This window comes from Lontra canadensis, unplaced genomic scaffold (assembly GCF_010015895.1).
Source record: "Lontra canadensis isolate GAN:19392208 unplaced genomic scaffold, GSC_riverotter_1.0 scaffold58, whole genome shotgun sequence".
NCBI lineage: Eukaryota > Metazoa > Chordata > Mammalia > Carnivora > Mustelidae > Lontra > Lontra canadensis.
The window spans coordinates 8,287,419-8,311,353 of record NW_022631052.1 but is presented as its reverse complement, the minus strand read 5'-3'; the positions used below and the strand labels follow the sequence as shown (position 1 = coordinate 8,311,353).

The following is a 23,935-nucleotide window of genomic DNA, read 5'->3' as shown; positions in this document are numbered from 1 at the left end:
AATTGCCTGGGTGCAGCACCAGTCTGGAAAAGATAGTTACGCTATTAAACTATCTATAATTTGGGTTTTAGAATTTGCATACAGAATGTTAAGTTTAAATGACACCAGATTTTTTTGTGGCTTCATTCCACACCATTTGGAAGATGCAAAAGGCTTCTCAATTGGGAAAACATCTATATTTTCATTCAATTATCAGTCCATTTTGATGGGAATTTTTTTTTTTTTACTTGACAGAGAGAGATCACAAGTAGACAGAGAGGCAGGCAGAGAGAGAGAGAGAGGGAAGCAGGCTCCCCGCCGAGCAGAGGGCCCGACGTGGGACTCGATCCCAGGACCCTGAGATCATGACCCGAGCCGAAGGCAGCGGCTTAACCCACTGAGCCACCCAGGCGCCCCTTGATGGGAATTTTTGAGGCAGCTAAACTGATGTAGTAAACCAGCTGGTGAAAAAGAGCTCAGGGGGATAAACTAGTAAAAGAGAGAAAATGACAGATACAAATTAAGGAGTTCCTGCTAGAATGACTAAGAGGCTTGGAAATGAGGACTTGATATAGAAACCAACAAAATGCCAAGGACTGGTGTCTTACTCTGTAACAGTTCAAATTAAGAGGAGTTACACAGATTAGTATAAATACTATATTTATTAAATATCTTTACAGTTTATTTAAATGTATTTACAGAACTATTCCTGCATAAGTTATATTTCAGACATCCAATTCAGGTCATTGCCTCTTGGGTAAGACAAATAATGATAGTCTCAACAGAAAAAAGCAGCTCATTAGTATACACAAATTCAAATTTGTTTCAGCATTTAGCCATCTTTGCCACAAACTACCTGCTAACAGTTAAAATTTTGACATGGACACTGTCGCTTTTTAGTTGAGAAATTCAATTTTGCAAAGAATTTCTTTTAATGAATAGAATCCAAATGCTTTTCTGCTTCATATTTTCAATTTTATAAGCAGATTTGGGGGAATTTTTTTTTTTTTGATCTTGTGAAATTTGTTAACTGCAAAAATGTGATAGTTTCTAGGGAAATTGGATGCTGTAGCTTCTAACAAAGATAGCTGGTATAAGGTGACAAGGAACCATGAACTTATTCAAAAGTACAAACGTTTACAGTTCTAGCCAATCTTGTTTACAATCTCCAAAATGCTCAAAACTGACTCTGTGAATTCCCATAATTCTGCCTTGTTGCTCAATGTGGTAGGTTGGTGGTACTAAAGGTGGTCCTGAAGGTGACTGTTCTATCTGGAACAAATGCAGCTGATAGAAGAGGACACTCTCCTATCATGCAAAGCTTGAAATCTAGTTTCTACTCTAGACACAGCCCACCCCCCAGACATGCATACCTGGAATGGATTCTTTTGTGATTTAGTACCTATCAACCATGTCAAGCCAGTACAGTAATTCAGGACAAATAACTTGTTTCCCCCACCCCCATTTCTTCTTTCAGTTTTTAAGAGCCTAATGGACTCTACTGCATTATCCATTCAGTGAATTTTTTTTGTGCGCAGGCAGCTTAAGTTCACAGGAAGAAATAAGGTTCTGATATGTTTAGAGTGCACATTTTAAAACAGAATAAAATAAAAATTTCAAGCATGTGATAAAAATATTGATTTTTATAATACAGTATTGCTTTATAAATATAGATGGAAAAGCTATAAACTTTACTGGTCTTTGGTGCATCCAGAGAGGGATAAATAATTTGCCATTTGTAAATTAGAAATCCAAATTCTCTTTGTTATAAAAGTCCATTACATGAGGCAAATGTGTGTGTTTTATTCTGCTTGATTTTAAAATGCAGTTAACACACATCAAGTTCAGAATCAGACCCACCAACTGGTATATCGCAGTCGCACCCCACAGAGACTTGGGTTCTGTGACCTGGAAAATTCCAGTATGGGTCCAGCAGAGCCTCTAACTACTGGGAGTGGAAGGAGTGTTACTTGTTAAGCAGCACTCCAACTGATCACCCCCCCATCACTCCCTGGCAGTCATAAAATTAATTGTGTCACACACAAAGGACAGGGCAAAAAGAAAAGAGAGAAAATATTCTGTGTCACTAATCTATAGGCCAGGTCTAAAGTCAGCTCCATTGTGAAACTCAAATTCTTTTCCAACTATTTTCATATCACTGACACCAACATTGTCGATTTCTAATGGTCATTTCTCAAAAAAGACGAAGTTGATTAAATGAGTCATGTAAAACATCACCAATCTAGCTTTAAAGAGATTGTGTTTGATGGGTTAAATGAGAGCAGAGAAAAGCCAGTGACTTAACCAGCACCGCTCTTACAAGGAATTAAATGTAGGCATTGGAAAATTAATGCAAAATATATCCAGATCATAAGGCGACATACCTCTGACCAGAAAGAATTAAAAACCCAAACAAAAGAACCGAAATTGTCAGCCCAAATGTAAATGTATTCCTTCTAACAAAACCCTTCTGGATGCAACTTTCTTTACTTTTTAAATACACAGAGACTGCAAACAGTTTGTGCAAAATAAATACCCGCCACTTGCCGCTCACGCTTCCATGTTTTATCGCAGCAGGACGGGTACTCTGTATTTAAACAGAATGTAACTCCACCCACCCCTCCCTGCCCAGTCCCCTATCTCTTCTACCAAAGAATTTTGTTTCGTCAAGTTAGGGTAGTTAAGGCATTCTGACATGTAATTAAAGGTGATTCAAAATAGAGATCTAACATTATGCCAATTTAGGAATAGTAGATAAATTACTGAACGGCTTACAAATGAATAACTCATTCTTATTATAAATGAAATGCCTGTTACAAGCATGATGCATTGAAATATAGTAATGACATGTACATGGTACATGTTAAACAATTTTAAATAAAACAAAAGCTTGACAGTTACTCAAATATACAGTACAAATTCACAAAACAAAATCTTTTAAAACAAGTTGAGGTAACCTCAAACGTAAGTTTTAATGCAATAAACCAGGGAATAAGTATCTCCTTTAGAGAAAGACACTTTCCGTATTCTCCTCCAGCAGATCCTCATCAGGTTTAATTGCATTCTCATCTATACACCAATGTTACCTGACTTATATATAAAACATGGCTTTAATTTAAGGATTTCTAAGTATATATATTTTTCTACCACCAAGTTAATGAAGGAAAAAAAACTGACCCAAAAATATAGATCTTTACAGCAGTTGACTTGTACACAAACCTTAAAAATAAGTTTGAACTTGCAGATAAAGGGAAAACTGAATGCAGGGTAGTTTTATAAGGAAACTATACACTGCAAGATGGCTATTCGGAAACTGTAAACATTAAGCTTGATTCGGACCCCTTAATTTCTGTGTAGGGCAAATGCAAATGTCAGATCATCACCGGGAGTTTTCCTCGTGGGCTCTTGTGCTGCTGCCACTGCCCACAGTGCTCTTTTCACATGGACTCCCTGAATTTGGTGCATGCTCTACGGAAAGCAAGGCCAGTAATGAAAGGTCTGAGAGGGAGACTAGGAGTAGCATGAACATCAAAACCCAACCAGATTCAAAGTTACAGCTGTCCACTCTCAACTTATTAGGCCTGTGGGCCTAGAGCTCCCACATAGGGATCTCCTATCAGAAAGCTAGGAGGAATTTCAGCCATAACATTAAAATTCCTAGGCTTTGAGGAGTTTTATAATCTTGGGTAATATTTCCATTGAAAAAATCTGGTAGGGAGTCTCCCCAAGGCCTCCTGCACATCAGGCCACAAGTCTATAATTTGGACTAATCAATGAACTGCCGGAACTCTCCTCAAAGGAGCACAATTAAGCATCTTTTAAAAACCAGAAAAACATTTGCATCCATAGAACTAAACTAAAATTTTCTTCTAATTTTTAACGAAAAAGCTCCTGGGAAGATGATTTCATAATCCAGAGCAATGTTTTAGAGCAGAATTCTAAGCCCCTGAAAAATAGAGGAGTTTATAATGAAAACATAAAGCCACACCAATCATCATAACAAAGACTGTATAATACACGTGTAACATTTCTTTTGATGACAATGTATGTTTCTAGTAGATGTACCATAACATACAATTTGTGTTAGACTTTTAAAATCCCTTTTACACATTGTAATTTTGAATTCACTTCACTAACATCACTCATTTTCAATACTTAAACCATTTTTAAAACATAATAGCCATTCTGGCATTGAAAACCTTCATTCCATCATAGAAAGGACAGTAAGAAGTGAAGGTCAATCTTCAAATCTTGATTCTCTTCAAAGTTGCTGGCAGATACGAGCTAGTGAACGACAGTAGTGGTTCTCCACAAAGATCTCAACCAGATCTCAAAAAGACTGGCAAAGGCTTACATCACTGGCCATCAAGATCAGTGGCAAAGAAACAGTCCTGCCAGCAGGATCAGCACACATGGCAGGGGAGAATTTGGGAAGATGAAAGGAAAGGCCAGAGTTGACACCTAGGCGAGTCAGTCTGTATACTCAGCCACTATTGAAAGAAGGACGGTGATGTCATCAGGCTTTCCACCTAAAATGAAAATGAAAATGTCTTCATAGATCTTAAAAGGAAAAGTCAATTAGAAATATAAGCCTAAGAAAGTACTAAGAGACAAATCCTTGCAATTCAGGCAGGTTTGGTTGTGTTCTAGCAAAAAAAGAAGACACTTGATAAAGAGAATTGTTTTTAAAAAATTACATGTAACTTAACTGAAGTTTTTGTTTTGTTTTTTTAAAAAACAAAAACCTTCACTGCCTCTTTACAACAGGCGCTCTATTAAAATGGCCACCACATCCTCTGTTTATAGCAATCACAGTAAAGACAAAATCTGGTTAAGATAAATTCTGCCTGACGAGAAAGTTACATGCTTCTACTCACAATCCTAATTTGGACAAACATATCTAATGTTTTGAAACTAGGAATAGTCTTGTATTCTAATCTGCCAAACAGCTATGGCATGTGCTTTTTTCTATTTTAATACTTCCTGGAGGGCTAAGAAATGCTTTACATGTCATAATATTGTATCAGCAAGAAACTGACCAAATCCATGAGTTCTGATATAGCAGCACCAACATGTCATCCCAGCCCTAAGACTGAGCTACTGGCCTGTTCCCAAAGTTACATATTGTTCAGTAGATAGAAGGACTCTTTAGGCAAGGACAGTTTAACATTGCTTCCCTCTTCAAAATCTGCTGTGGTAATTTGGCAGGCAAATATTGTCAACGAGTCCCACAAAGCCAGAGGGAAGGAAGAAGTGAAATGTCAGACCCGTGAAGGGCAGAATGTTAAACTGTTAGGAATGTCCAGGGCCTCTAGGCGGACTTGGAGGCCTTCTGGGCTCAGGTCCAAGCAGTGCTGTGGTGGCAATAAAGGGCTTCAGGTTCTGCCTGCCTCTAGAGCCAACGAAGTGCAGTTCTGGAGGATAGCCTCGGTGGGGAAGACATGATGACATGCACTTGCTCTTGACCTCCAGTGTTAGGGCCTGCTGACCTTGCTCAAAGCCATGGGCTCACAGCTGTCCAGTCTCACCCCACTGCTCTAGTTTACCTCACCCCACAGCCAAGAATGCTCCCATCCCACTATGTCCCCAGTCAGTCCCTATGACCTTCCTAAAGAATGCTTACCTCTCACATTCAATCCGTTGTCACATGCAAACTGTGCAAAAGGTGACATATAATTTGGGTCATAGGCCAGCTCATGGGCTTGCTCAGCAATGCTTCTTGCCGTCTGCTGTATACTTTCATAATTTGAATTCTAAGATGAAAGGATGATGGAGTTATTTTTACCATAATGCCTCCTCACATGATTTCAGCATGCAAGTGTACTACTTGCAAATATCACTTTTTGAGACAGTAACATTTATCTAACCACAGTTTACACCATTTAAGTTTTATCACAGTTAGAGAAGACTTTACAACATTACATCTTCAGTAAATGAACAGGACCACTAGTGAATCTGCACAAATGTCAATCAGATGTCACCCTTTGCTAGGGTGGCCTTGGGCTCTAAGTCTGGATTTTCATTTTTGCGGTTTTTCTCATTTGGAATTCTTAAGGTATTCTTGCTAAAATTGGATGGGACTAAAAAGGCAGATTTTGATAGCACTTTAGGTTGACCTCAAAAGACTCCTTGCTTAGGAATGCAACCCTGGCCAACCACGGTTTGCTCTCCCAGTAAGAGCTGCCAGTTGTCCTACTGAAAATACCTTTAGAATTTTATATCATGATGAAAGATTCTTGTTTAGCTGTGTAATCTTGAGTCATACCCTTATCCTTGCTGCTTCAACTTCCTCATCTGTAAAACGGGGATGGGAAACAAGGTCCATTTTAGCTCGACCATTCTAAGATTTGGAATAGTTTCAGTATAAATAATAAAAGGCCTCTGCTTCAATGTCCCCTCCTCAAAGAGGCCTTCTCTGACCAATCTTTCCAAAAGAGTAGCCCTCTTTATTCTCTATTCCTTTACCCCGCTTTATTTTTCTACTTATCTACCACCATTTATCATGTATTTCTTTCTTTGTATTATCTGTCTTCCTCCACTAGAAATATAAGCTCCATATGGGGAGGGAATGTGACGTTTCTGCTACTCCCCCCTCACCACACAGAGCACAGTGCTAGCACCATCTAAGCACCTGACCTTTACTGCACCCCACAGATGGGGCATGGCACTAAGGATTTTGTACACATGGTCTTAGGTAATCCTCACAACTCTATAAAATAGGACCTTTGGTACCCCACTTTAAAGGTGAGGAAAATACTGCTAAAAAAGTTTAGAAACTTACTCACAGTCAATACTGCTTAGTGTTAAGAACATAGGAAAAGACTAATTTCCCCCAGAGTTAGTGCTTTTTCAAAGCCAGAAAATATGGAAAAACTGGTTTTCACTTCCTTCCACTTTCTGTATGGGCCAAATCTGAACTGTTTCATTACTGGTGACAGCTCAGGTCATATTAAGGCCCCTAGCTGCCTGCTGCCCTCATCTGGCTCTAGTATGGCGATTTCCTGTCTTTCCCAACTTTAACACCTGCTGGGTTTGTTAAAAGAATAAGAGGATTAAGGCAGCCAGGAGCTAACACCATTAAAAATACAAGAAATTTCTCATCTGGGCTTTCCAGCCTTTACCACTTTACTAAAGGTGTGGATGAGAAACTTCTTTTTTCCTCAAGTTCTCCAATTGTGAAAATTCCCCTTACAATTGCTTGAAAGACCAGAACCATTGTCTTCCTAAATTTTCAATATAGCTTTTTCCAAAAACTACAAAAAGAGATAATACAATTGGACCAGTAAAACTTAGCTGCCCAGAGAGGGCCAGTGTTTCCATCAACCAACCTTTGAGTTAATTACCTTTAATTTTTTTAGCTCCTGAAGAATCATATAATCAGGCATGTTGTCAAAAAGTCCATCTGTTGCCGTCAGAATAATGTCTCCTAACTGGACATCAAAAGATGTGCTATCAGCAGCATCCGGGCTGTGACAAGGACAGGGTAGGGGCAAAGTTAGGAGAGGCCTTCAGAGATAAGGTTCAAAGTTTTCAAGAGGCACTATGTTACAATGCAATGAGCCTTTAGGAAAAACTAACTTATAATAACAGAATCGATAATAAAAACCATTTTGAAATTCCTAACCTTGAAAAAAATTAATTGAAAAATCTGATACAACTATTTCAAAAGCTTAACTGACTCTACCAAGTAAAACTGAGTTTGATGATTAGTCACAGATGGTTTAAAAGAAAGGGTTCTTTTCTGAGTCAGAACTAACATGCAAAATCCTAGTAGAAATGAGTCTTTATTTCCTAAATCTTTATAGCCAAATTCCATCCTCTCTTACTCATTTTCTACTCATCAGTTCCCTGCAGGCTTGACTCTGGTTCTCAGGAGGCTGCCGTACAGTGGAACAACAGAGCACTATGGATAAGAACGTGCAAATCCCGTAAGAATTAATTCACACGAAATACCTACAATGGTATTTCTTACTACAATGGTATTCCATACATGCTAGCAAGCTGTCCATACTAGTATGGACTACTATGGACTAGTAAGGCAGAGTAAGAACTGTGTGTCTCTCAGGGCTTAAAGAGTGCTCACCATAGTAAGTATTTAATTATTAATGTGTCTGGCACATAGCAGGTCTTCAAGAAATATCTAATAAATGAAGAAACAAAGTAACTTACCCTCCAAATGGGGGAGGGGTGGGGTGGGTGGGATCTCCTTAATATATTGCTAATGAAGGAAGGAACATACAGACAGTGGTGCGTTTGGCGGGGAGGGGTGGGCAGGGGGAAGACCCATAGATACAGATGCTTCTATATGCAGAGAATAAATCTGGAAGGACGCAAAGAAACAGGTAATAGTGGTTGTCTCTGAGGAGAGAAACTGTGTTGGGATGGGATAGGAGGTAGATTTTTCGCTACATCTTTTTATATAAAACTTTACAAAGGATAGAAGGAAGGCTTTTTTCCTGATTAACACCTGATGAAAACACACAAGAACTGGGTGTAGGGGATATACACCCAGTGGGGAGAAAAGATCGTACAGTCAAAGAATTAATGGCCCTCTCAAAGGCTGGTTCGCAGCCATTTCCAGAGGCCAGCTTCACTGAATCCAAGCCTCCAAGGTGAGGGAATGGTGAAATGCCTAATAGTCTGCCTTAACCTGTAATTAGGGAACAAGTGCAAAGAAAAAATTTACACACTGACCCAGAAAGGAGGAGCCAGAACCAAAGCACCCTAAGCTTGACAGAAAGACCCCAAAACTGTGTCACTGATGTGTTATAAAATATGTAAAATATGTGAAGAGAAAACATAAAAACAAACAGCCCACCAATGCCTGCTGGGGATTTACACAAAGTACACTGAGAAAATTTCAGGTTCATCCTCTCCTGACTGAGCAAAGAAGGGGCACGTTTAACAGTGCTGTAATGGGCTTTGGCCAGGAACTTCCACTTACACATTTACACCACAAACACTTTATATAAAAGGCTACTAAAGGAAAACCTGTAAATTAAGGTTAAAATTCTATTTTATAGATAAGAGGAACTAAGTGAAAAAGAAAGTAAATACTTTCATGCAGCAGGGGAAAAAAGACTAAAACTGGTGGAAACCAGGTCGATTCCCTCTGTGGAATAAAGAAAAACAATACAAGACACTTCACAGTTGCTCAGACTTTGGAAACAAATCAGATTCTAGAAGTTTAGATTAATGACCAGGTTGGCAGCAAAGCTCTATTTTATGCTGAGGTTTTTCTTCCTCAGGAGTGTCCTTTGCTATCCTGCCTGTGCGAGACTCACTACCATTGGACGGTTTGTCCTCTTCTCCCAACACTCCCACCCATGAGCTTGGTGTTCCGCCAGCTGCAGTTTTGCCCATTTTGATTGAACATACTGTGCCGCTGGAAACTTTTGACTGCACTGAAACACGAGCTGAAGTCACATGCTAGCAAGCTGTCTGTGGGCTCCAGGGGAAGCAACCTCTACCTCGCTGGCAGGCCAGGCAGAGTGCTGCCCTAACCACACAGTCCCAAAGATAGGGTGTGAGATATGGCAGAGCAGCTCTAGCACTTAGACGCCAAAACAAGAATCAAATAAAAGAAAATTAAAACACCGTTCTCTACAACTGTTAGCTGAGCTTGCTATCTACCAAGCCCTTGGGGTTTTGCTTTCTCCTCACTCCAATGTAGCTAATATGGATAGATATATATTACAGCCAACTGGAGAAGGGCCTATAATGAAATACTGTTCCAATTATGGTAACATACCTAATCTGACAGTAAAAAATGCTTCCCTCTAGCTAAGAGTCAGCAATAGAATTTAGACGGACAATCCTGAATAACTAATTATATAATATACTTATTTCAGTTTAAAAATGGCAGTAATAATCATTTTATCTTAGTTTGTACTCAAGATCTGGCTTAATGAGAACTATTAAGTAGAGACAATAGACACTTGCAAGACTACTTCTATTTTTACAAAAGGTTCATTACCCATTTAACAACATTTATGAATCACCAGCAGTGTTTGTGCCAGGTCCTATAAAATTGTTACAGGCAGAGGAATCTGAAACTGCTTAGCCTCACTCTGTATTTTCATCTTAGAAAAAATAAACTGTAAAAGTTGATTAAAAAAAAGTAGTTATCATCTTGGAAAGGTCTTGACAATTTAAAAGTTCTATTTGATGCATCTAATAGAAGGCCCCGAGAATCAGGAAGTTATTCTGATAAATAAAGCAGATGTCTGTTTGAACTTTTCCCTAACATATGCAAAATCTTGTACAGGCGGTGGCATGCATGGATAATGACTCATTTCTGCAGCACAATTTAACAACTATAACCATATGTATCATGTTGGTCTTGGTATGAAAAACTGATATTCTATAAGCTTGAAGAGTGTTTTCAGTCTTGTCAAATTATTGGGTGTTTATCTGAATTGAACTTGGCTGCAAGAGCCAGCAAAATATCTTCTGAAGTCAAACTAAGAGGTCCTTTTGATGAGAATATTCTCTTTGGACCTTCTTATTGTACATGACAACTGAAAATGCCTATCTTTACTGTAGTTAAAGGGGACAGAAGGAGGAGCAGCCATGCCCTGCTCACTCATAATGGCCAAGAGGGGAGATTACCTGTCACTCAGGACGACTCCTTCGGCTTCCGGTGGTGCAATTGAGAGCTGGAATGGAGTGTTGAAGTAATGCTGCTGCTCATCTGATCGGTGCACAACCTCACCACCCCTGACAACCAGAAAGCCTGAATCACCCAGGTTTGCTGTGTGTAAGCGGTGGCTAGTTCTGTCCAGCACCACGATGCAGGCAGTACTGCTACCTAGAACCAAAAATGATCTCCATTTATTTTTTCTTCCAAGACTATCTTTGCATCCACATTTTTTATCCCATCACTTCAAAAAGCCACATCGGAATCTCCTTTGCTTATCTTAGTCATGCTGGTACCTCTAACAACTAGCAATAGTAACCTGATCAGGGTCAACATGATGGGGAAAGAAAAAGGGATTTATATTACATATAGGAAGCAGGCCCCTGAAATCTGAATTCTTCCGTTTGCAGAGATAGAAAACAATAAAAATGGCTGGTATTTAATCACACTATTTCATTTCAGTAGTACTATAATCTACGCCAAATGCTCAAAAGCAGGTTGTTGAGATATTAAGTTTTAATACTTAAATGCCAGAATAAGAATGTTATGTTTTCCTGACATTTCTCATTAGTCATTGGCAGGAAGCCTTCTCCATGAAATTCACTAAAATTTAAGACAGGGCACATAACTACAATTTTTAACCAGATTTCTATCTGTTGAGGTCATGAAGAACCTTCACTGGAGACTGAGTCACTATGAATTGACAAAACCAATTTTCCCTGGTAGCCTGTGCAATCATCCTGTTCAATTTATAGAGACTATTAATGTTCAGAGGGAAGAGACCACATTCCACGCAGAGAGCAAAAAGCTTCTGTGTACCTTTGCAGCCCACAGCTCACGTGACCTTCCTGAGACTGAAAAGCTGATGTACAACCTGTAACACTACTTTCAAGTACTAAAATTTAAACCTATACCTACAGAGAAATAAAAAAAGGCAAAATAGAAAAATAAACAGTTCACCACGAAGTAAATGTAAACAATCTGTAAATATATGAAAAAATCATCATCGCACTAGTAGCCATTTTGCCCCTTCGTTTAACAAGAGTCAAAAAAAGATACCGCATGGTATTGGCAAGAATGCAGGGAACGTGGTCATTCTTATTCCATGGTGACAACATAGTAAAACTACGCAACTTTTTTTCTTTTCTTTTTTTTAAAGATTTTATTTATTTATTTGACACAGAGAGAGAGATCACAAGTAGACAGAGAGGCTGGCAGAGAGAGTGGGTGAAGCAGGCTCCCTGCTGAGCAGAGAGCCCGATGTGGGGCTCAATCCCAGGACCCTGGGATCATGACCTGAGCTGAAGGCAGAGGCTTAAATCACTGGGCCACCCAGGCGCCCCACTACACAACTTTCTAAAGGGCAACATAACCTTAAAAAATGTGCTTACCCTTTGATTTAGCAATTCCTAAGAAACAACTAGAGATGTAAACAAAATAAGTACAGAAACATTGTTTAAGATCAAAAGATCAAGAACTAGAAACAACCTCACTCCTAAAATTAAGGAATCAGCTAAATAAATTACAGAACATCCATACAGTAGAAAGCTACACGTTGTCAAAAAATAAATAAATTTGTCAACAAATAAAAACAATAAATAAATACTTAGGAGTACAGACCTCTGCAGTCAGCCTCCCTGCCTCTGAATGCTGGCTCTGTTACTTACTAGCTGTGTGACCTGGGCAAATTACTTAACCTCTTTGGACCTGTTTCCTCATTTACAAAATAGGGAGACCATAACTACCTCTTAGTGTTGTGAGGATAAAATTAGTTAAATCATATCAAACACTTATATCACATAGTAAGTGTTAGCTATTTGGTGGCCACTAAGATTATTAGAGAAATATATTTGAAAATGAAAGATAAGTGAAACAAGTAGATTTCAAGCTAGTATTTAAGTTTTTAAGTATTTAAGTCTCCTTCAATAAAAAATGTTATCAAACTTAAATTATACATCAAAAAAAGTGAAATTTAATGTAATTAAAAAATAAACCAGTAGTACACAAAAAAGCTAAACTGTTAAGATGACGGTTAAAAGCAAAACAAAAGAAACAGGCTGTGGAGCCAGCTGTGTTAAATCCCAGGGTCCCATTGTTTTGTAGCTGTGTGACTGTGGGAAAGTCACTTATTCTCTCTATGCCACAGTTTTTTCCTAGCAAAATAGGAAATAAAAGCAAAAGAACCTACCCCATGGGGTGGCTGTAAGCACACAGTATATTCACAATTCCTATTACCATTATTCTACACACAAACATACATAAAAAAAAATCAGGGCACACAATCACTAAAATAATAATAGTTTTCTGGGTGGGATTATGGATAATTTAATTTCTGATATTTTTCCTTGATGAAGGATGTATGATGAAAATATATAACTTAATATAAAAAACCTGAAATTTAAGCATTTATCTCATCATAATGTTCAGAAATTCCATTTCCTTGTTATCTAACCTGACGCCCTAACGCTAAGCTATCTAGTCTCCACCCATCAAACATCAGAGGAAAAAGGCGCTGTAACTAACTGGCAGTTCTGCCAGATAACCTACCGCACAGCTTATGGTACAGTTAAGATCACCAATTACCCTTCCTCCTTAACTCAGTGCACACTTCAATAGAATCACCACACAAAAGATCTTCTGAAAGCTGATGGGATTAATCTGAGAAGGAAAAAAGACAGATGAGTAGTAGAGCCTTGAAAATCCTGGGGCAGGAAGGACTCGTGTTGACTCATTATTACTCACTGACAGACCCAGGCTATCATTTTGCTACCCCGGTGGCTGTCACCCTCTGTGTTAGAGTCAAAATGGTCCTTGTGAGTGACAGAGCTTTAATATGCAAAGCAGCACCAACGAAGACAAGCCCAGCCTTACAAAATCATGTAGGCTTGGAGTGTATACTCCTCCTCTGCCTCTTCATATAACTGATGTGTGCACATGGCTCAGGCCCTGAGAACCTAATACTGGGAGAAGAGCTCATTATTCGTATGAATTTGGAGAGGAACAAGCAGGAAAAGAAGAAAAGAAGTGCTGAGAACAACAGCATCCGATGTTCAGACCACCGACAAACCCAGACAGGCACCCAAACAAATCATTCATGCTAAAACGGAAATATTTTTATCCTAATAATATATATCCCCTAATTTTGTAAACTACTATGAAACATTTTGTGCAGCAAAGAAAGAACATTTTTAGGACTGATCCCTAATATATATATTTTTTTAATTTGTTTATTTGACAGATGAAGATTACAAATAGGCAGAGAGGCAGGCAGAGAAAGAGGGGGAAGCAGACTCCCCGCTGAGCAGAGAGCCCGATATGGGGCTTGATCCCAGGACCCTGAGATCATGACCCAAGCCGAAGGCAGAGGCTTAACCCACTGAGCCACCAAGGCGCCGCACTGACCCCTCAAATTCTTAAGATATGCTGGCTCCCTAAGACTTAACTCCACTTAAGAGTTTCTGAGGAAATACATATTAACAATTAGCCTGTGATGTCAACCCAGATCTAAAAGCAGCTAGAAATTCTCAAGAAATAGGTGTTTGACCTTTATACTGGATTGTGTTATAGGCTTTTTAGCAATTACTGGATTAAAAAAGAAAAAGGATTGGGATGCCTGGGTGGCTCAGTTTTTAAAGTGTCTGCCTTCACCTCAGGTCATGATTCCAGGGTCCGGGGGTCAAGCCCCGCATCAGACTCCCTGCTCAGTGGAAGTCTGCTTCTCCCTCTCCCACTCCCCCTGCTTGTGTTCCCTCTCTTGCTGTCTCTCTCTCTGTCAAATAAATAAAATCTTAAAAAAAAAAAAAAAAAGATTACCTAATCGTGTAAAGTTATCATTATTTGCAATTATATCTGAGGTTCAGTAAAATTCAGTAGGCTATCTTTGCCAAAAAATGCTGGAGCTTAGTTACAAAAGCTTAGAGGTATGTATGTAGATTAGGTGAGAGAAATGTCTATGTGTCAAACATAGTAATGAAGGATTATTTCAACGTCTTTTATGAGAAAAGTGATTATAATATTCAGTGTAAGAAAACTTCTAAGAAGTCCTTAAATTTATTTTAAGATCTTCAAATTGTATGACAGTAAACAGGAAAGGAAGGAGGGATAAGGAAGAAACACAGCAAAAAACCCCGAAGCTTTCAAAGTACAAAATCAGGGCAGGTGTTTTCCAAATGCTTATTCTAAGTCATAGTAAATGGATAGGGGGATGTTGGCAGAGGACTCACGGGAACAGGCAGGAGATGGGACCTGGAATCTCTATCTATAGGCTCTTTGTTAGATGTCAGACTATCAGATAGTATTCTGCAATGTCCCCTTTCCCTCAACATGTTTCTGAGTATTGCATGAAGCTTTGAGCCGTTCCTTTTCACAAAAAAAGATCTCTCCATTTAACAAACGAAGCAAGAGGGTCAGAGGTTGAGTAGTTTGCCCAAAGTCATATGGCAAGTTGACAGAGAGGTGCTAGAAACAGAATCTAGGATGTTTCACTGTGCCAGGCAAGCTCCAGATTGCATGTCCAAAATAGCGGATTAAGACAAAGCGGTATATTGAAACCTCAAGACAAGGTTTCTCTTCAGTTAGAAGGAAAACAAGCTGATTAGTCACAGCACAAAGACAGAAGATGGCAGCGTGATGAAAAGAACCCCTTCTTATAAAAGATTTAAATTGAAGGCAAAATTTTACAATGTGGAAAACTCCGTAACAGAGGCTGATTTTTAATATGGACAGTGACTTGGGGGGAGGCTACTTCTACTAACCAGAAAGATCCTGGCAACTAGCAGAAACTTAATAACACCCTTCTGAGAGCTTGCTCAGAAGGCTGGGTAAGTTGTTGGGTAAGTTCCCAGGAAACCATTTAACAAACAAATGTAGAAGCTTGGTCAAAAGATGCTCCATTAGCATATCAGATAAACACACACTAGGTATTTGTTTTCTTTTTTTTTTTTTTTAAGATTTTATTTATTTATTTGACAGAGACAGCAAGAGAGGGAACACAGGAGTGGGAGAGGAAGAAGCAGGCCTTCTGCTGAACAAGGAGCCCGGTGTGGGACTCAATCCCAGGACTCTGGGATCACGACCTGAGCCGAAGGCAGACGCTTAACAACTGAGCCACCCAGGCGCCCTGGAAGTTTTCTAGTACAAGATTAATGGGGATTTATTTTGTGCCATGCTATTTCACAGACTAATCAGCTACCTGCTAGTAGTCTGGGGGTGCCGATCTGCGACTTGAACTCCCCAACTTAATTTTACATACCAGATCCCATTCCCTTTCTTCCACCCCTGAAGAGAACCACTATCCTGAATTATACAATCACTTACTTTTCTTTCTTCTTTTATCCTATTTTGGAGTCCCTGAACAAAATGGTTTTACTTTTTTATGTTTTTGAATTTGAAATATGGAATCAGACTGTTAGGTGGTATTCTGCAATGTTCTATTTTCCCTCAACAACATGTTCCTGAGTATTGAATGCAGCTTTAAGTTGTTCCTTTTCTTTCTGTATTTGAGAGAGAGAGAAAGAACACAAGCTGCGGGGAGGAGCAGAAGGAGAGAAGCAGACTCTCCACCAAACAGGAAGCCCGACACAGGGCTCAATCCCAGGACCCCGAGATCATGAACTGAGCAGAAGACAGATGCTTAACTGACTGAGCCACTAGCACCCCAAGCTGTTCCTTTTTAACATGCATTTTTCTACAATAAGGGGACTTTTAGGTCGTTCTCAGTTTTCTGCTATTATAAGCAATGTTACCATGAACATTCTTATACCCATCTCTTAATACACCGATGTGAAAGAGTTTCTCTAATCTAAGGTGTAGACCCAGAAGTGGAATTGCTAGGGCATACTACCTTTTTACATTTAACTTTATTCCATAATTCCAAACTGTTTTCCAAAATGGCCATACCTATTTATATTCCCTCGGAGCAGTAGTATATATTCTGGTGAGCTCATAGCTTCTCTATCAAACTCCGCTGAGTAAAGAACTTCAGAAAAAAAGCTGGGCTGCTAAGTGGTTTTCTTAGTTTTGTTGTTAACCATCTGATGTGCTTCTTTACTGAGGAAAACACAGTATATCTACTTACCAAGCAAAGGTACTTTATTTTGCAGCAACTCACAGTAGCTTGTGGTGAGGATTCCGATGGGATTACTTGGGACGAACCGTCCTTCTTTTACTAACCGTTCACACGTCCGCATTAAAGTCCCTGAGAACTGGGATGGATCAACTCCATAGTCTCTCCACCCTCCTACACCATCTGCAACCCCTAAAAACAAAACAGATAAAAAATTACATTGAAAGAATATTCTTACCAACTTCTAAAATTCTTATCCCTGTCTCCTCTTAACAGTTCATTTTATTACATACTAGTACATACATCTACCCTGAAATTCAGAATGAAGAGTGTTGAAATTTAACTACACACTAATAATCTTATTCCCCATTTTCTTCTTTGAATCTGATCTTTCATATATTGATAAATAAATACGTGAGCTACCACAGGGTGGCATTGCCTACTAGCCAAGAGTTCAATTTCAGCAGGATTATCATCTTCGTGTGGAAGTGTTTATATTATTCATCTTTGTTCTAGAAGAATGAAAATTGTTTTTTTTAAAATGTGCTGAAACTAGTGACAATAAAACGGAGCCAGAGCTGGCAATCATTCAGAATATCAAAAACAGCAAACTCTAACTTCAAATTTTGGTCAGTAACTATGAAATAAAGAAAGAAAATTAAGAATATACATCATCCTCTTTCCTCCTCCCTCAGAGACAACCACTATCCTTTCTGTACAGGCCTGTACTGTCTAATACAACAGCCACTACCAAACTTGACGACTGAGCCTTTGAAATGGTGCTGATTCAAATTGAGAAGTCCTCAAAGAGTAAAATACACACTGGATTTTGAAAACTTAGTACAAAATATTTTGGATGTAATGTGCTAAAGATTAAAATTAATTTTACCTAACTAATGCGAATACTAGGAAATTTAAAATGACATGTGTGGTTCATATTATATTTCTATTGGACAGCAATGATATAGAGATTTTCATGGGTCCCTAGAGCTGTTGATGAGTTCAGAGTCCCTACAAGACTCCTTCATCAAGAGGAAACTAGTGTTCAAGAAAGTCAGTAAGAGGGGCACCTTGGTGGCTCAGTGGTTAGACCTCTGCCTTCGGCTCAGGTCATGATCTCAGGGTCCTGGGATAGAGCCCTGCATTGGGCTCTCTGCTCAGTGGGGACCCTGCTTCCCCCACTCCTGGCTTGCCTCTCTGTCCACTTGTGATCTCTGTCAAATAAATAAATAAAATCTAAAAAAAAAAAAAAGTCAACAAGACATCAAAGTCAAAATCATACTATATCCTATTCAACTCCTTGCAAAACACTAATTGTTCAACATTAAAATCAATTTCTGTCTACCAAATTCTAACAAACTGAGGGAAGGACTCCTGGGTGGCTCAGTCAGTTGGGCAGCTGCCTTCGGCTCAGGTCATGATCCCAGAGTCCTGGGATCGAGTCCCACATCAGGCTCCCTGCTCCATGGGGAGCCTACTCCTCCCTCTCCCTCTGCCTGCTGCTCTGCCTGCTTGTAGGCTCTCTCTCTTTCAAATAAACAAAATCTTTAAAAAAAAAAACTTAGGGAACTAAAAGATCATATATATATATATATGTAATATTAAGGATTTAAGTGACTATATATGAGCCTTTCTGGAAGGATCTGTAAGAAGTATTAATGGTAGTTTTAGAAATAAGAGACTGCAAGTGATCAGTGGACAAACAGGGAGATTTTAGCTTTTTCCCTCATACTGTTCTATAGTTTGAAATCTAAATTTATAATGATCATGTATTGATTTCATAATAAAAATATTTAGGAATTTTATCATTTTTAAGGCTTGCTGAGCATTAAACATCCTCCCTACATACATATTTGCATTTTTTATATGTTCAACTTTCATACACATTTTATTAAATTTTTTTTCACACACATTTTAAAGAACATATATGGTACAAAAGTAGGAGAATGCCTATATAATGCATCCCAGAAAAACATGAAAGGAACACATGAAACATGTTTTCTGGTGATGGCATTTCTCAGCAGAAATAGAATATATTCTGAAAAACATGAGAGAACATAATTGGCAAAAAGTATAAAGAAGGTGACAGACAACATCACTGTTGGGGCAGCAACTTTCCCTACCTTTTGTGACCAACCAGTAAGTAAAATTTCATTATGGGGCAGTTCCAAATCAGTTGATTAAATGATAGGATGTTTGGGGACACGTGGGTGGCACAGTTGGTTAAGCACCCCATTCTCGGTTTCAGCTCTGGTTATGATCTGAGGGTCGTGAAATTGAGCCCTGAGTGGGGCTCTGTGCTCAACATGAAGTTTGTTTTAAACTTGTTCTCCCTCTCCCTTTGCAAGAACCCCCTCACGGGGCACTTGCACTTCGCTCTAAAATAAGTAAATCTAGGGGCGCCTGGGTGGCTCAGTGGGGTAAAGCCTCTGCCTTCAACTCAGGTCATGATCCCAGAGTCCTGGGATCAAGCCCCCCTCGGGTTTTCTCTCTGCTCGGTGGGGAGCCGGCTTCCCTTCCTCTCTCTCTGCCTGCCTCTCTGCCTACTTGTGATCTCTCTGCCAAATAAATAAATAAAATCTTTAAAAATAAATAAATAAAAATAAAATAAATAAATCTTTTTAAAAAATGATACGATGCCTGGGATTTATTGCAAAATAGGGGGGAGGAGTGATGGAGGAGTGGATAAAACAAGATTGGCCATGAATGGAACTGAAGTGGAATGAGAAGTGCTACATATTTGAAATTTGCCATTACACAAAGTTTAAACAGAACTAATAATAATAAGAAAGAAAAAAGATTCTTCTGCTGGCTGTGTGGAGAGCAAGAGCAGAAAAAGCGGACGAGTCAGGAGTCTATCTTAGTAGCTTGGTCATGAAATGGTGGCAGTACAGTCAGAGTGCAGGGATTTGAGATCCAGTGAAACAGAAGGACTTACTGGTATACTGGACAGGGATGTAGCAGTGGTAGGGGAGAGAAGTATAAGGAATGACTAAGGTCTACCCTACCAGGAAGAAGCATTACTTTTTTCTGTTTTTCAAGCAGTTTTGAGGATATCTGGAAATTCTTAAGAGAATTTAAGGTAGTTTAATAGGAGGTTCTTTACCCCTTTCATCAGGGGTAAGAGCTCACCATTATTTATTTTATTTTTTAAAAGATTTAATTTTTAAGTAATTTCTACACCCAATGTGGGGCTTGAACTCACAGTCAAGAGCCTCATGCTCCACCAACTGAGCCAGCCAAGCAACTTGTCCTCACCATTATTTTAAATGCAACAATTTGTGTTAAAATACAGAATGCAATTATAAACCTTGCAATTCCATCTGATGAATCATTCATTCTTTCCAAATTACTGCCTGCTTGAGAAAAGAATTTCTCTTTAACCAGCATCTGATCTAAGAGCCACAATTAATTTTAAATACAAAGTGGTTTCACCTACAAATGCCCTTCACAAGAAAACCATTAAAATCTGAGATAACGTTGAGAGTTGATCCTGGCACTCACTAAATAATCTGTCAGCAGGTTATAGAGTTTGACCTGACACAGTCCTTCAACATTAATCAGATTTCTCCCAGAATAGAGTGCAACCTTTCAAGCACCTGTTTGCTTTTCTATGGGAAAAAGATACCTTGCAAAGCTCCACTGGTGAAATCTCTTTAGGGAAAAAAGGAGATTCAAAAAGCACATAAAGTGTTCAATAAAGCTGTGGGGTAAAAAGGCCTTAGTATACATAAATAATTTACTTACAAAGAACAAGTTATGTAAGAGGAAGAGTCATATTTGGGATTAGAATCGGGCTAAAACCAGAATAACCTACCACAGGTACATTTGAAACCTAGTTTAATTCATATTAGTTGGTTATTTCTACAAGGAAATGAGTATTTCCTCTCATGAGCAAGCAAAAACTTCCATCCACAAAGGGAGAACACCTTTTAAACAGTGGAATTAATCCAGATACAAAGAGAAATTTCACTCAGAATACATTTCAAAGGGAAAGAAAACTGTTAAAGGAGAGATTGCTTAAGATACCAAAGATACGAAATAGCAAAGAATAGGAACATCTCTAAGAGCAAATGGAGGGTAGAGTAAATATTAGGAAATAGAGAACTGAGGGAGACATATCCTGCCTATGAGAAGCTCGCCTTCTACTGGGCAGCGACTACTCACTCGCACAGAACTAGACAAACAGCTCCCAGAAATGCTGCTATGGGGGATGGGGGGTTAAGAGCAAATGGTTAATGCTCATGGGGCACTGTGGGAATGGAGCAAGCCTTTGCTTAGGAAATAGCATTCACATTAGGCCCTGCAAGATAAGTCAGATTTCCACAGGCAAGGGAGAATAGTAACAGGAAACAAATGGAGGGCAATCAGGTGTGCCTGGGGGTTTGGGTTAAGTGCTGAGAAGCTGAAAAATGCAGGGCAGGAGCTGAAGCTGTGGAGGGCCAAGAATTGTTATCCAAGAACTTAATTTTTTTTTTTTAGATTTTATTTATTTATTTGACAGAGAACACAAGTAGGCAGAGAGGCAGGCAGAGAGAGAGAGGAGGAAGCAGGCTCCCCACTGAGCAGAGAGCCTGATGTAGGGCTCGATCCCAGGACCCTGAGATCATGACCTGAGCCGAAGGCAGAGGCTTTAACCCACTGAGCCACCCAGGCGCCCCCAAGAACTTAATTTTTTAAAAAAAGATTTACTTATTTTAGAGAAAGAGAGCATGAACAGGGGGAGGGGCAGAGGGGGAAGGAAATCCTCAAACCGACTCCCTGCTGAGCACGTGAGCCCAATTGTGGGGGGCTCCATCCCAGGACCCTGAGATCATGACCTGAGCCAAAATCAAGAGTCTGAAGCTCAACTGACTGAGCCACCCAGGCGCCCCTACAATCTGTACCTTGGAAAAATAATCCTGATAGCAATGGAGAGAATGGTTTGGGAAGACGTTGGAGGTCAGGCATCAGCTGCAAGATTTTAGGTTAGAGGTAAGAAGAAAAATAAAATAATCACCGGAAATACAAAGGAATGAATACATAAAGAGACCTGGACTCGATATCAATGTATTTTATATCAGTAGATTTCTGGACTTAGGAACGAGTATTGATTAGATGATTCCCCAGTTGGGAAAGGGGTGGAAATGCCTTTGGAAGACATTTAATTCTGTCTCACGGTATGCGGAGTTTTAGGTGCCAGGAGGACATTTTTAGGGAAATGTTCTGTATGAAGTCAGGAACTATGAGTCTGCAACTGGGAAGGCAATCAGGGCCACCAAATCTTTGACAAAGATCGGGAACTGAAACCACTGGGGTAGATGACATGGTCAAAGAAAGCATAGACAGTAATAAATTCAAGTGGGGATCTTAGGAATGAGAATTCCTGGCCAAAGAGCTCACTTGTGAATTGCACCTTACTCTAGACATCAAATTACAATCACAAATATGATAGCTGATTAAGTTCGAGAAAGTATCCAGTTTGGCAGAATGACAGAATTTCTTTAGAGATGAAAAGAGGTGAAGCTGAAAAGGTAGGCTGAGTTTATAACTGGGAAGTCTTTGAACGCCAAGAGTTTATACTGAATATAGAAGTTATTTCCTTTAACTCCCTGTAATCATCTTATGTCTCCATTAATGACATTCTGTCAGCATACCTTTAGCTTGTGTTTCCTTTGACCCAAAAATCCAATTAAAACCATTATTAGATTAAGATAATGGTTACATATCTGAAATAGCCAAGCAGAAGGCTGAGAGGAGACTATAGAATGCAGATAATTCCTTTAGGTACTATTTGCATGGAAATATCAGTTTTGTGAAGTCAGAGATAATCAATTAGAAAATATATATAATTACAATTTTTCACAGAATATTTTGGTTAAGCTTCCCAGAGACTTTTTTTCTAAAGTGAAGACTTAAGAGAAAAGGAGAAAGGGTAATTCTGGTGTGTTTCCCATCATTTAAGTCTATCTTTTTATTTTTTAATAAAATAAAAAAAAATTCTTAAAGGAGGGGCGCCTGGGTGGCTCAGTGGGTTAAGCCGCTGCCTTCGGCTCAGGTCATGATCTCAGGGTCCTGGGATCAAGTCCTGCATCAGGCTCTCTGCTCAGCAGGGAGCCTACTTCTCTCTCTCTCTCTCTCTCTCTCTCTGCCTGCCTCTCTGTCTACTTGTGATCTCTGTCAAATAAATAAATCTTTAAAAAAAATTCTTAAAGGAATACCAATTTTCATTTTTCTAACCCATTTTTGTCTTTGCTTTAGTTATAAACATCTAAAAACAAAATTTTACTGTACTTTAAAAATCATTCAACTTTTTATTAAACTGAGAATTTTAATTAATACCTTTGTTCTATGCCAAAAAGTGAAGGAAAATAGATTCGGTAAGCTGAAATTGTAGAACCTTAAAAATCCCAATTTTCGGGGTGCCTGGGTGGCTCAGTGGGTTAAAGCCTCTGCCTTCGGCTCAGGTCATGATCTCAGGGTCCTGGGATCGAGCCCCGCATCGGGCTCTCTGCTCAGCAGGAAGTCTGCTTCCTCCTCTCTCTCTCTGTCTGCCTCTCTGTCTACTTGTGATTTCTGTCTGTCAAATAAATAAATAAAATCTTAAAAAAAAAAAAAAATCCCAATTTTCCAATTACTTATGGTCTAACTTAACTGTGTAGCTGCAAAAGGCTCACCCTGAAAAAGACTTTGAACTAAGCCCGTTTCTCTCTAGCACTGTCCTCCATTATTAGCCATGGGCATGAGGTTGCTATTCTTCTTAAGCCCTTCTACTACAATCATCTTCAGACTGAAATGCAATTAGTTACAAAGCAAACATTTTCCACAAGATAGTGATGCCTAGAGAATAAATACTAAATTTCAATTTTAATGTAGGTATCAGTGAAAAAAAAATGGCAATTTTATTTTATCCAAAAAAAGACTGGCAGAATTTCAAATATTAAATAGTACCCAAAGGTAAGAGCTTTATTTCTTGCATCTTTGATGATCTCGAGGCATTTAACATTGAGCTTCACACTCTAATAAAGTAAGACAGTTCTACAGGGATTGTTTTTCCATTAGCAAAACATCTCCTATCTACTAGGATGGGTACTTGATAGTGAACTGAAATTCCAGAAGAGAAACTGAGTAAGAATCTGGCTCGATCACAAGAGTTGAATAAGGAGGGATAATGATATCTGGTTTTACATTTTCTGCAGCAAGTAGTCATCTAATGAGGCACTGGTGAGGTGGTATTTATTGCAGTACTATAGCCAGCTTCTTTTCAGATGAAG

At 39.1% G+C, this 23,935-nt stretch overlaps 1 protein-coding gene across 3 annotated transcripts in view; it reads right to left on the bottom strand.

Annotated features, from left to right (window-relative positions):
- Window positions 1-622: 622 nt before the first annotated feature.
- PPTC7 (protein phosphatase targeting COQ7) overlaps window positions 623-23,935 on the bottom strand; it is a 40,022-nt gene continuing 16,709 nt past the window's right edge. Inside the window, exons 2-6 of one of the 3 annotated variants that reach the window (XM_032876306.1) lie at window positions 16,695-16,874; window positions 10,591-10,789; window positions 7,323-7,446; window positions 5,603-5,732; window positions 623-4,508 (exon numbers count right to left, since the gene is read on the bottom strand). In XM_032876306.1, the coding sequence (XP_032732197.1) occupies window positions 4,450-4,508; window positions 5,603-5,732; window positions 7,323-7,446; window positions 10,591-10,789; window positions 16,695-16,874 (692 nt within the window). In that variant the 3' untranslated portion in view covers window positions 623-4,449. Of the gene's footprint in view, window positions 4,509-5,602; window positions 5,733-6,184; window positions 6,274-7,322; window positions 7,447-10,590; window positions 10,790-16,694; window positions 16,875-23,935 lie in introns of those variants that run through there. The other 2 variants (XR_004384859.1, XM_032876308.1) reach the window with 2 other exon arrangements.